Source organism: Daucus carota, chromosome 6 (assembly GCF_001625215.2).
Source record: "Daucus carota subsp. sativus chromosome 6, DH1 v3.0, whole genome shotgun sequence".
Lineage (NCBI taxonomy): Eukaryota > Viridiplantae > Streptophyta > Magnoliopsida > Apiales > Apiaceae > Daucus > Daucus carota.
This window is the reverse complement of record NC_030386.2, coordinates 25,246,437-25,259,409: the sequence shown is the minus strand read 5'-3', so window position 1 is coordinate 25,259,409 and position 12,973 is coordinate 25,246,437. Positions and strand designations below refer to the sequence as shown.

Sequence of the window (12,973 nt, the reverse complement as noted above, 5' to 3'; positions counted from 1 at the left end):
TCCGGATTTGAGTAAGCATGTGGAGCATTTGGAATTGGTACTTAAAAAGCTACAGGATAATCAGTTATATGTCAAAAAATCCAAGTGTAGCTTTGCTGCCACATCAGTGGAGTACTTGGGGCATATGATATCGGCTGACGGAGTTAGTATGGATCACAGTAAGGTTGAAAGCATTAGGAACTGGCCAGTGCCTGGGAATGTGAAAGAATTAAGAGGGTTTCTTGGACTTTCAGGGTACTATAGGCGTTTTATAAAGAATTACGGGATTATAGCAAGACCATTAACCAATCTGCTAAGAAAGGATGGGTTTGTATGGAATGAGGAGACTTCAAAAGCCTTTAGTAAATTGAAGGAGGCACTCTGCACTAAACCAGTGTTGGCAATGCCAGACTTTCAGAAACCATTCGTGTTGGAAACAGATGCGTGTGACTCGGGTATGGGGGCTGTTTTGATGCAGAATGGAAATCCTATATCATATCTGAGTAAGTCATTTAACAGCAAGAATAAAGGGTTTTCAGTATATGAAAAGGAGTTGCTAGCATTGGTAATGGCTGTGACGAGGTGGCGACATTACTTGGTGGGCAACCATTTTATTATTAGAACGGATCACCAAGCCTTAAAATATCTCTTAGAGCAGCAGCTACACACATCACTGCAGTATAAATGGCTGTCGAAATTGCTAGGAATGGATTACGAGATCCAGTATAAGAAGGGGGTGGAAAACACTGCTGCAGATTCATTGTCTAGAATTAAAGAGTGGGAGGGGAATGTTGAGATGTTAACAGCAGTAACTCATGTACAGCCACGATGGATTCAACAACTTAAGGACAGTTATGAGGAGGATGATGATATTAAAATGACAATTGGGAAGGTGCTACTTCAGGATGACAGTGTGTCTGAGTATCAGTATGAACAGGGAATATTAAAGAAAGGGAACAAATTGTGTGTGGGGAATAAGGGAGGGGTTAGACAAAACTTAATAGATTCATTACATCAGACGGCGTTGGGGGGGGCACTCAGGCCAAAATGCTTGTTTACAGAGGCTTAAAATGATTTTTCATTGGCCAGGAATGAAGAAGGATGTAGTAGAAACAATCAGGAAATGTGAGGTGTGTCAAAGAAATAAGAGTGAACATGTGGCATCTCCGGGCTTGTTACAGCCTTTGCCAATTCCTCAGCAGTCCTGGAAACACATTTCCATGGATTTCATTGAGCAATTACCTATGTCAGGGGGAATGGATACAATTCTGGTGGTGGTGGATAGGTTTTCTAAATTTGGACATTTCATGGCTTTACATCACCCTTTTACAGCTGTAGAAGTGGCTGAGCTGTTTTTAGACAACATATTCAAGCTACATGGCATGCCAGATTCGATAGTATGTGACAGGGATAAGATTTTTACAAGTGTATTTTGGGGAAGCTTGTTCGAAAAACTAGGAATCAGTATGCACTTCAGTACTGCATATCATCCGCAGTCAGACGGACAGACGGAACGAGTGAACCAATGTCTGGAATCATATCTCAGATGCTTTACAGGAGATAGGCCTCACAGTTGGAAACAGTGGCTGTCCTTAGCAGAGTATTGGTACAATACGACATATCACACTAGTCTGGGAAGTACTCCATTTGAGGTTCTGTATGGAGACAAGCCAGTTCCTCTTAATCTGGGGGAATTACATGATATGGTAATTCCAGTGGCTCAAGACATGCTGCAACAGAGGCAAGTGGTGTTACAGGTTGCCAAGGAAAGTCTAACAAAAGCTCAGCATAGAATGAAGTTTTATGCTGATCAGAAAAGGACAGAGAGGAGTTTTGAAGTGGGGGAATGGGTATATTTGAAACTCCAGCCGTATAGACAACAGTCAATAGCCATAAGGACTTCACTGAAGTTAAGTGCAAAATTCTATGGACCATTCAAAGTGCTAGACAAAGTGGGAACAGTAGCTTATCGCTTGAAGCTACCCAGTCACTCGAGGGTGCATCCAGTTTTTCATGTTTCTTTACTTAAGAAGCATGTTGGTCCAGCTCCCATTATGGAGGGAGAGTTACCTCAGACAAACGAGGCTGACATTGTAACTCTGGAACCATCCAGGGTGTTGCAAAGGAGACAAGTGCAGAGGCAGGGACAGAACATAACTCAATGGTTGGTGCAGTGGAAGGGTTTGGAAAGCTACGAAGCATCTTGGGAAGATGTTAGTTTCATTACTAACCAATTTCCTCAATTTCAAGCTTGAGGACAAGCTTGAGCAGATGAGGGAGCATTTGTCATGAACCGGAGTTAAAGATGTGAATTAGTTAAAAGTTAGTTACATCTAAACAGAAAGGAGACGAGTAGTTAGATATATAACGGATTGAGTTGTGATTGTAACGCTATCGAATTTCTAATACAACATTGGCTTGTCTTTCTCTGTCTCTCTTCCTCTAAATCTCTCTCACATCTCTCTCATATCTCTCTGGTTAGTATAGTCAATCAGGTCAAGGGGGTTAGATCTTGACACTGGTTTGAATGTCTCCATGTTCTAACCCGTGTGGTCCATAATAAAGATATATAATGTAAGGAAATTTGCTTTGAAGTTATTGCCTGAACACGCTTTCCCAGCATCTGATTGAACATGTGATGTGAGAATCTGTATTAGTCAATCCCGTGATTTGAATCAACAGTTGCACTGTTAGAGCTTACTCCAGAAGATACTGGTTCTTTTCTCAAGCAGTGCTTGGCAATGATCAATGGGGCTAGCTGATTAGACACAAGTTAACGTGTAATTAATACATTCAGGTTGAGCTGATCTGGATATTGTATCTAGTTTTTTTGGACAATACACTATAATTTTGGCAATACATTAATCCCTTTGTCTCATGTCCATTTTAAAAAAGTTCCATTATCTTAAAAAAAAATTAGTTAGAGTATTTGATTTCTCTGTTACCCCTAATAATATAAATGCAATGAATTAAAATGGGGTTATGTGTATATGGCTAAGATTGTAGTTTCGTTTTGTAATGATTTTAGGCCTAATTCTTCCAAAACTAAAAATATTTATTCGGCGTTAATAAAAATGCTAGATTATTCGATATTAATAAGTGATATTTTTGTGATAAAAAAAAGATGATATTTAAACCATTTCTTACAACTCTCATAGTTTGGATACTATTTATAAAAATTATGATATATAGGGTTTTTTTCCTATATTTTATTCAGTTTAAAATGTTAGTAAAAAAGGAAGGGAATTTCATAAAAATGCCCACATGTGGCCATAAAATTTGCAAAACTACCGGCTGCCTCAAATTATTGCACAAATACGTTATATTAATACATTTGCACAAAATATTTGCATAAATACGAACACGATCGCTACTTCACCTCTCTAGTGTTCTTTCCTCCACCTCCTATCATTCTCATCTCTATTTTCTCATGTCAAAATCCATCAATCATTGCCGCTCTCTTCTTCGCTTTTTTTCAACACCCAACCCTAATCCTGTCATCAATCGAACAACGCACCATTAAAGCGACTTCTTCTCCTAGCGGCAAAATCACCATCGACTTTTAACCCCTGACGGAAAATGGGAGTATAAACCGGAGGCGACTAAGTATAGAGGGTTTGTTTTGATTGGCCCTGATCTTGGTCTTTGGGCATTTCAAACATAAGGAGGAGGTTATACAAGTATGTAAAATTAGGGATAATGTTTCTTTTGAGTTCGCTTTTGGAGTTGCTTTTGTTATATTAGTATGGCCCCGCAGGGGCACTCTACTTGCAACTACTTGCAACCTATTTTGCAATTAAATATAATTTTTAGCAATTTTTTTAAAAATTGTATTTGTGGTTGCATATAAGGTTGCTAGGAGTTGCGGATATGGTTGCAGATGCAACCATCGTATTTTTGCAATTTTTTTTGGAAGATAGTATATTTACAATTTGTTTAAAAAAATAACAGTATTTTTGCAAAAATTCTTTTTAATATGTGTATATATGAAAAAACCTCAAAAAGGAATAGTTGGGATGGTGTTTTTTTTGTTATAACCCAATTTTAATTCAAATAAATGTATTATAAATAACGAACATGGTCCTCGAAAGTTGCCCGTGACTAATTTGTTTCATTTCCCTATTTTAATTAGTTTTATTTTTAGGAAAGGAGAAAATAGTGAATATACAGTAGATGTACAGAAGTTGTCAAAATAGACTTGCAAAGGCAGTCATCACATCTCATCTAAAATCTCATCCGCAGTTTCTTATCTTCTTCAACCAAAACCCAAACCCCTGCCTCTTGAAATGGCGGGAGTAGCAAGCCTGGGTTTAGTGTGTCCGGTGAAGCTGAGCCAGAAGCCTCGCTATTCTCCATCATTGACTCGCCATTCTTCTTCCTCCGTCAAAATGATGTCTGTTTCTGTGGATCAGGACAAGAAGACCTTTACTCTTGACAAATCTAAACAAGCCTTCGAGGCCGCTAAGGTTCCCCTTTTCTCTTATATACAATACCCATCGCTAATTGTATTGTTTTCTTCATATAATTGCGTGTTTGATGAATGGATATGTTGCTTTTGCTAACTGTAGTATTTTACTTTTTGGAAGGAGTCTTGTTTGTCGAGTTTATGTATTTACTTTGGTGAAATTTGGGCAGGAATTGATGCCCGGAGGTGTGAATTCGCCGGTACGAGCATTCAAATCAGTAGGCGGACAGCCTATTGTAATTGACTCGGTCAAGGGATCTCACATGTGGGACATTGATGGGAATGAGTACATCGACTATGTTGGTTCATGGGGGCCTGCAATCATTGGTCATGCCGACGATGAGGTTTATCACGTTCTTATGGCTTCCGTTTCCTAATTATGAATGCTAGTACATTATGTTTAGGTACCATTAATTTGCCAGATATCTTCATTTTTTTTACTAGCCTGATTGTTGTGGTTGTTCTTCTCCGCCCCTTATAACATAAGTGGATGAACATTTTGTTCTTGTTCTGTCAGTGCAAACATTTCAATTTTACTGCATCTTATTCGGTTATTCTGGTTGTTGTTTGCTAAGAAAGGCCCCCTTAACTTCTTGACATCTCTTGAGAATGGGGCATATTAGAATGCTGGATACCCTGTGATATAATAGTTCCACAAGCAGATGTAGAAATGGCAAAACTAAACTGTTCATTGCCGCATTTATATACCAACATCTGTAGCCTTTTAAAAGTTACACTGCTCTGTTGATACTTCCACAGTTCTTCCCCTTTTCTTCTGTGAATATGTGAATAATTGGGTTTTTTTACTGTTCTTTAAGTCCACCATCCTGAACTAACATACACCTGCAGGTACTCAAAGCCTTGGCTGAAACAATGAAGAAGGGTACGAGCTTTGGTGCTCCATGTCTTCTAGAGAATGTTCTGGCTGAGATGGTCATCTCAGCTGTACCAAGTATAGAAATGGTGAGATTTGTCAACTCTGGCACAGAAGCATGTATGGGAGTACTTCGTCTGGCTCGTGCATTCACTGGCAGACAGAAAATCATCAAGTTTGAGGGTTGTTACCATGGTCATGCAGATCCATTCTTAGTTAAGGCTGGAAGCGGTGTTGCTACTCTAGGACTCCCGGACTCTCCTGGTGTCCCAAAGGCAGCTACCTATGATACACTAACATCTCCATACAATGACATTCAAACTGTCATAAGTCTGTTTGAGGAGCACAAAGGGGAAATAGCTGCAATCATCCTTGAGCCTGTGGTAGGAAACTCCGGTTTCATCACCCCTACAGTTGATTTCTTGAATGCCCTCCGCAAGATCACAAAAGAAAATGATACTCTTCTAATTTTTGATGAAGTCATGACTGGGTTTCGGTTGTCTTATGGTGGTGCTCAAGAATACTTTGGGATCACTCCTGACTTAACAACCCTGGGGAAGATTATTGGGGGTGGGCTGCCTGTTGGGGCATATGGTGGAAGGAGGGAGATTATGGAGATGGTTGCACCAGCCGGACCAATGTACCAAGCTGGGACACTTAGCGGTAACCCATTAGCAATGACTGCAGGAATCCACACTCTTAAGAGGTTAAAACAGGCAGGAAATTACGAATACTTGGATAAAATCACCAGTGAGCTTATCAATGGGATTTTGGAAGCCGGAAAGAATGCTGGACATGCAATGTGTGGAGGTTATATTAGTGGAATGTTCGGTTTTTTTTTCACAGAAGGGCCTGTATATAACTTTGATGATGCTAAGAAAAGCGATACAGCCAAGTTTGCAAAATTTTACAGAGGGATGCTAGAGGAAGGAGTATACTTTGCACCTTCACAATTTGAGGCTGGGTTCACTAGCCTAGCACATAGTTCAGAAGATATTCAGAGGACGATAGCAGCTGCTGATAAAGTTTTAAGACAACTCTAGTGTGTTGGTTTCTGTATGTTTAAGTAATGAGTTTCTTTTTGTTTCAAAAAAAAAAAAAGTAATGAGTTTCTTTCTGCAGGCATATTGGTTTTAATCCTAGGTTTTCTATAATCCTAGGCTGTTGGGTTTATTTTGTCTGTGTAGTTGTAACTTTACTATTAAATATCAATGCAATTTTCTCCTTGTTTAATATTTTGCAGAATGTTTGCTTCTACCGTGGGAGGGAAACTGAAATTTGTAAGTTTTCTAGTCATTATATCCTGGACACAATTTGTGTACTTGGTTTGTTTGTTTCCCGAGGAACTTGCAGTTACTTAAAATTAGATTTACAACCTACAATCTTATATGTGTCTGATATGGTGCCATGTGTAAGTCACAATATTTGTTTGTGTGACAGTGATTGTTTTCGGGAATTCTGATCAAACTAGAATTTCTGTAGACGGTTCTTAAGGATTTAGTTCGTTTTGATTCTGAAACATGCGGAGTATTGTAGCTTGTTTGCTGAGAAATAAATACTGGCGGTGTATCATAGATGCCAGGTATAAACCACAAGAAAAGGTCTGTTATGCATCTGTATCGATGCTTGTAATTGAATTTACATTTAGTTTGAAGTTATATTTACAGATGTTATAAACCACATCTGTATTTCACGTTCATTCAATATATTTATGAATGTGCCGGTTCTCTGTATCCCAGAAATTTCAGTGTGGAACAAGTTGGAACGGTGATATTGATAGATTGATATGTGAATTAGAATTTAACTTGTACTGTGCAGGAAAAAGGACCATTTCAATTTATCAAGTTATCCATGAATAGAAACACAAAGATGTCTATATCAATATCATATCTTACTCTTATGAATATGTAGCAGAAAATGGAGTGTGCTAAAGGGGCAGAGTGATCATTAAAATCGTCTACAAAAACAAACCCATTACTCGGTGATGATGGACACGAGGGGAGGGCTGTGGTGCCAGATACAGAGAATGTAGATGTAGATGGAGTATTCTCATCCTGCATTTCACATTGTTTTTATTCTTAACTACGGAAACATTTTTTTATTTCTTCTTTTCTATATTTACTACCACTGTTTTCAGAAAGGTGCAAAGCGATCAACCACTTCTAACCTTTTTGGGTTAACATATTAAGTACCGTAGTGAACCTTGTTATATTCTTTTCCAGATAAGATTGAACAAAACAATTGCCGTTTTCACTCTGAATATTTAAAATTTAACTAAATTCACCAAGTAGGTGCATCCAGAAAACAGATTAAGTGAACAACAAATTTTCTTAAGTGCTTAGATATTACAATAATTCCGGGCAGAAAACATGTTAAGCATGTTCATTCTAATCTCATACCACTCGACTGGATGAACCAAACGAACCCAAACTGTGAAATTTAGTCTAAACTAAATAAGCAGTGGGGTGTTGGATATGAATAAAACGATTATGCATTAGAAGGGTCTGGAGTCTGGACTGCAGGAACAGTGTTACAGGACTACAGAGAACTGTACATGCAGAGATATTTCTGAGTAGAATTATAAGTAGGTGATATTAATATGAATATTTGTCCACAACCGTACTGTAGTTACGCTAAAAAATAAATATGTGGAGAAGTGTCTGGAGGGTGGACTACAGGAAGAGTACAGGACTACTGGCACAGTAACAAACTCTGGATAATAACCGCAACCAATCCAAAAACAAACCCACTAACCAACCACGCCCCTGTTGTTCTTGCAGTAACTACACACATACCCGTCAGTTCTGGTCGCGTTTATAAAATTATGCATTGTGAGTTTTCGCTATTTGCAGAATCACAGCCTTACAAATTATAAGCAAGTAAAAATAAGGAAATGAGAGGAAAATCATTTGACAATACCAATTTTAAAATTTGTCAGAGATTTATGGATAGATTGAAAATACAGTCAAGAATTTTTTAATTAACATTTTTTTTATAACACTAACCCTGCTGTATGAAGAATGGAGGATATAAACGGTGTGCGTGCAAGTAATTTAAAAAAGTTTGAGGAATAGAGAGGGAATGAAAGAAATTAACAGTGAACATCCAATCCCATAGCCACGTGCACTAGTCACAGCTAAAACCCTGACCTCCCTAGTATCACTACTCTTCAATTCCATCTCTTCCTACATACTCTCTCTCTCTCCAAAACACACATTCCGGAGCTGATTGCTTTATTATTCCCTCTCCCATATACTCCTATTTATCTTGTTCATCATTCAAAGCTAAAACACACACAGACTCTCTACGACTCCATTCCACTCTAAGCAACACATTCAAACTTAACCTTTTCCATGATTCGTTTGTCTTATCATTTCTGGCTTTCTTGATTTTCTCTTCTCTCCATTCTTCCTCTGTCCTTCCAGATTATACGCACATAGTGAACCAATACTCCTTTTGTCCCTGGAATTTTTCCTCCTCTTTTGCATTCCTCTCCACTGCATATCTCTTTTCACGTTAGTCTCTCTCTCTCAATCTCTCTCCCGTCGCCATTTTTAGTGGTCACTGCTCTGTAAATCTCTTTTTCCAAGTCAAATTTTCACCACTTGTTTTTTAAATATACTCACATTTTACTCTGATTGGACGTTTAGTCACACTCTGATTCAAGAGCTTATTTCAATTTTACCAAGTTTTCTTCCACTACACTACACTACCTCATTAGTCATTACTAGGACTAGCTACTGCTACTCTTCGTAATCGCTTATATATATTAATATCTATATTGCACCTCATTTTCTAGGTCATTTCATTTCACATTTCTTCATCTAATCTGCTTTAGATCTAACAGGCACTCTACAACCACATTCATCATCATCTAGACCTTCCGAGTCAAACGCTCCATTGACTCACTGTTCCGACTCGCTCAAATGACGGACACTCTCCGACGATTCGCTCTCATCGCCACCGCATTCTCCATCACACTCGTCTTCCTCCTCGCGATTCCCGCAGGTGATTCAACTCGGTCTCCTGACTCGGTATAATTGTTCTTCAATACTTTTAGTTGAATGTTGGTTAAGTTGTTGAATGTCTGAGCCAGTTGAGAAACAAACAGGTCTTACGATTTGTCTCATTTATTTCGATTCCAAGCGTTTGACTCGTTATTTTCTACATTTATTTCATTTTAACAACTCGAAACTCATTAAATTCATTTTCAGGTCTCTATTATTACGACATATCTCTCAATCATTTATCTCGAGCTCTCTCCACCACCGTTGATTTCTCACCTTCGCCGCACCGGAAGCTTCTCCGTTCCGGTATGGTCTAAACCCTAACTCTCTGCTATTACCTTGAAATTTATGCTGTATATTTCTGATGTATGTATAGTTTGGGACCAGCGAAAGCACATCTGTGAATTCGTATTTGTTACTGTTTTTTTGTCGCCTCGCCGTCTCTGTGCATGCAGCATGCCTCAGATATTGCACGTCTCTTTTTGTTTTGTCAGCTGATACTTTAAATTCTTTAAATTTTTCTGGTTTTTCATTTGGTGCAGGTTTGTTTATATTTTTTATTTAGTGCTTTTTCTGAATCTTCCTTCATTATATAACATTTTTCTTGAATTATGTATTGTCTATGTAAATAATTATTTAATATACTCTTTCCATATCACTCATATCTACAGAGTTTTTTCTTTGTTTGGCAAAATTTTTTAGGTTTTTATAATTTAATTTTAAAATTTTTTTGAAATTATATTTTACAAGAGTTTGTAATGCGTGGTGAGTTCTCAATCCCAAAGACCCAAACCTATGGAGTATAACTCAATGGATGGAGGGAGCACCTTTTAATGTGCTGTTTATATTTATTATCTTCCTGCTGTTATATGAGTTATAATTACAGGCCACATTTTACTTGAGTAATCCAAATTTTGTTTTGGACCGTTCATGTGTTTGTTTCCAGTATTTGATTGCATTAATGTTACAAGATTGTCTACAAGACGTATGCTGTTGGGGCCCGTTTTTATTGATCAGATATTTTTCAACAATTTAAAAAATAATCTGAACTAGGAGAATGTATTTTACTTGTGTTTTTAGTTCTTGATAAGTCTGTCTACCCATGGACATAGATATGATTAGATTTGGATAGTGAAGAGTGTCACACCACACGAGGATTCATTAAGGAGTATTCTAGGGATTTCAAGACTTTGCCTCGAAAGTAACACCAGCTCATAGACTCTTATTAGGAGTATTATAATAACAGAAGACTCATTTTTTCAAATTCTGATCTGCACCTGCAGATTATGTACAGTACATTAGCTTTCTTTTTGTTGTTTTGAACTACATTGGTCCTGCCTACTCTCTTCTTCATATGTGTAAGTGAAGAAACTTGTAAAATGGTGTTAATTTGTCCAGAGAAAGACAGAATTTAAGCTGACCATGTATAAAGAAAGAAACTGATTCCAGAGCCTGTGAAAACCAATGCTACTTAAAGCCTACTGAGACCATGCCATTTTTATGTAAAGGGCGTCTTGTTTGTGTCTTTCTGCAGATGCTGCAGCTACAATACTGGAACCAGACAGAGTCTGGGGGGACAAATGTTCCACGTCAGATATTACCATTTACCAGGGACCCACAGCTCCTCTTCCTAGTGGCATCCCAACCTACACTGTGGAAATTATGAATATGTGTTCCACTGGCTGTGACATTTCGGGGATACACCTCAGTTGCGGTTGGTTCAGCTCAGCTCGGCTCATCAACCCGCGTGTCTTCAAGCGTCTCAGATACGATGATTGCCTTGTCAATGGTGGAAAGCCTCTGGCAGTGGGAAGGGTAATTACCTTTCAATATGCCAATAGTTTTAGGTATCCTCTATCTGTTCAAAGGATGAAATGTTAGAGACCAGATTATTATCTTATATATAGAGGTATAAAATAGCAGCTATATATTTACACGGACTACTGTAAATGAGTTCAAGGGATTAAATTTTTTGGGGATATACTTTCGGAGGAAATGTGGATGGTGAGAATTGCTTGGCAAAAAATTGCAGGTTGTGAGAATTGGGGTTGAGATATGGAACTGTAATGAGATATGTTTAAGCTAGTATATAGACTGGGCTTGCTTTTGATTTCATGACCAAGTGATCCTTTTACATAGAAGCATTTGAGGAGAGAGCTTAATTACAATCTTTTGTTTGTTAATTAACAATGATATATCCTACCTGTACATATTTTTAGATGAACGGAATTGCTACTACTTTCCAAATTCCTGTAACTTTGCGCTATACTTATCTTTCCTTGTATTGTATTATTATCTACTCAGCATCATTACTAATAGCCATCACCACAAGTGAAAGCTACATCACCTCTGGTTCATTGCGTTTCCTCGTGATTCAAATCTTGATTGTTGCATGTAAATATGAGGTTGGTTTATGCGCTTCTTTGTTGAGTTTCCTTGGGGGTTCTGATCTTGCATGTAAACACAGGATAGATGGTTTGTCGTCTGTACTTGTTATTTTCCATTTAATTGAAATTTGAAACGTCTGAGTTGAGACATGTATGTAATCCTTTATGAGATGCGGAGGTTTAGAATTTGCTAAAAATAATCTGGACACGAGTGAATGTATTTAATTATTACTTTTTTTAAAAATATATAACTAGTGTCATTCATTTTCTTTTCCGGTGTTCACTATTTGTCACTATTTCCGGACTTAATCGCTTGGTCTGAGGACTGCTCATCTTGCCCAGAGTGCTTCAAAATTAGTACTAATACTCAGCTTTCTATAAATTCCGAGAGATTCTGAATATAATTTTTGAAGCTCATTACTCTGCTTCAGACTGAAGAAAATGAGTTGCACGACCTCTCCAGCAGCTTCCCTATTTCATGTCCTAAATCCAATTATAAGGAATGTGACATAAATTAGTGCTCCAGCAGTGTCTTAAAGGTGCCTTAAATCACTAGGATTCTCCTTCCATGCCTTATTAATAAGGCACCACTAGCCATGCCTTATTTGATTTCTTTAATAAAAAAATCATTTCTCTCTCTTATTGTAACTTATTTTCTCTCTCTTCCTTCCATCTTTTATCAATTTCTTTCCAAATTTATTATTATAATAATAATAAGGAATGAATTATAAGGATCATTGTTGGAGTTGAAATACAAAATCTTGTCCTAAATCATTAGGATTCAATATTTTATAATATTTATAAGGAAGACACTAAGACACTGCTGGAGATGCTCTCAGGAACTCAAAAATATCTTTTTTAAATTGTCACTACACTCTCAGCAAATTATTTCATGTTCATGAATATGTCTTTTCTTTTACGATATTATTTCACTATACCCTCAGCAAATTGTCCATGCAAATACAAGTTTAATGTTCGTGATGGCAAGTTCAGAATTTTGTAATGAAGATGTTGTTCTTTAACCATGGGCTTACTCTGTATATGTTTGCAGTTGACAATTATTACTTATGATGCTGTTTAGTGTGGCTTAAGATTTAGCAGTTACAAGTTAAAACAGATCATTTAACAATTTCAGGGATGAGAACATACCAAGTGCATGCTTTTCAGTTTCCATCTCGTCAATCCTCTACTCCCTCCGTCCCATTTTAACTGCTTTTGACTTTTTTACACGTATTTTAAGGTGTTAAAAAAATCACATCTA

The 12,973-nt window shown here is 37.5% G+C and overlaps 2 protein-coding genes across 3 annotated transcripts; both read left to right on the top strand.

Moving 5' to 3' along the window:
• Positions 1–4,148: 4,148 nt before the first annotated feature.
• Positions 4,149–6,553, top strand: LOC108228023 (glutamate-1-semialdehyde 2,1-aminomutase, chloroplastic). 2 transcript variants are annotated; one of them, XM_017403482.2, is made up of 3 exons: positions 4,149–4,445; positions 4,615–4,788; positions 5,294–6,553. In XM_017403482.2, the coding sequence occupies exons 1-3, from the start codon at positions 4,266–4,268 to the stop codon at positions 6,359–6,361; spliced, it is 1,422 nt and encodes a 473-aa protein (XP_017258971.1). In that variant the 5' UTR covers positions 4,149–4,265; the 3' UTR covers positions 6,362–6,553. The 2 variants fall into 2 exon arrangements, with proteins under 2 accessions (XP_017258971.1, XP_063935616.1); XM_064079546.1 differs by lacking the exon at positions 4,615–4,788 and having other exon boundaries at positions 4,162–4,445.
• A 1,933-nt stretch (positions 6,554–8,486) lies between these two features.
• Positions 8,487–11,644, top strand: LOC108226791 (TPD1 protein homolog 1). The gene is made up of 4 exons (XM_017401786.2): positions 8,487–8,833; positions 9,166–9,326; positions 9,533–9,631; positions 10,860–11,644. The coding sequence occupies exons 2-4, from the start codon at positions 9,245–9,247 to the stop codon at positions 11,204–11,206; spliced, it is 528 nt and encodes a 175-aa protein (XP_017257275.1). The 5' UTR covers positions 8,487–8,833; positions 9,166–9,244; the 3' UTR covers positions 11,207–11,644.
• The last annotated feature ends 1,329 nt before the right edge of the window (positions 11,645–12,973 follow it).

What these genes read in the sequence shown, in the direction of transcription:
- LOC108228023 (XM_017403482.2), top strand. Translation starts at nt 4,266, where the DNA reads ATGGCGGGAGTAGCAAGCCTGGGTTTAGTGTGTCCGGTGAAGCTGAGC. An exon ending in AAGCCTTCGAGGCCGCTAAG is followed by an intron (nt 4,446 to 4,614) that starts GTTCCCCTTTTC and finishes AAATTTGGGCAG; the next exon opens with GAATTGATGCCCGGAGGTGT. An exon ending in TTGGTCATGCCGACGATGAG is followed by an intron (nt 4,789 to 5,293) that starts GTTTATCACGTT and finishes ATACACCTGCAG; the next exon opens with GTACTCAAAGCCTTGGCTGA.
- LOC108226791 (XM_017401786.2), top strand. Translation starts at nt 9,245, where the DNA reads ATGACGGACACTCTCCGACGATTCGCTCTCATCGCCACCGCATTCTCC. An exon ending in CCTCCTCGCGATTCCCGCAG is followed by an intron (nt 9,327 to 9,532) that starts GTGATTCAACTC and finishes ATTCATTTTCAG; the next exon opens with GTCTCTATTATTACGACATA. An exon ending in CCGGAAGCTTCTCCGTTCCG is followed by an intron (nt 9,632 to 10,859) that starts GTATGGTCTAAA and finishes GTCTTTCTGCAG; the next exon opens with ATGCTGCAGCTACAATACTG.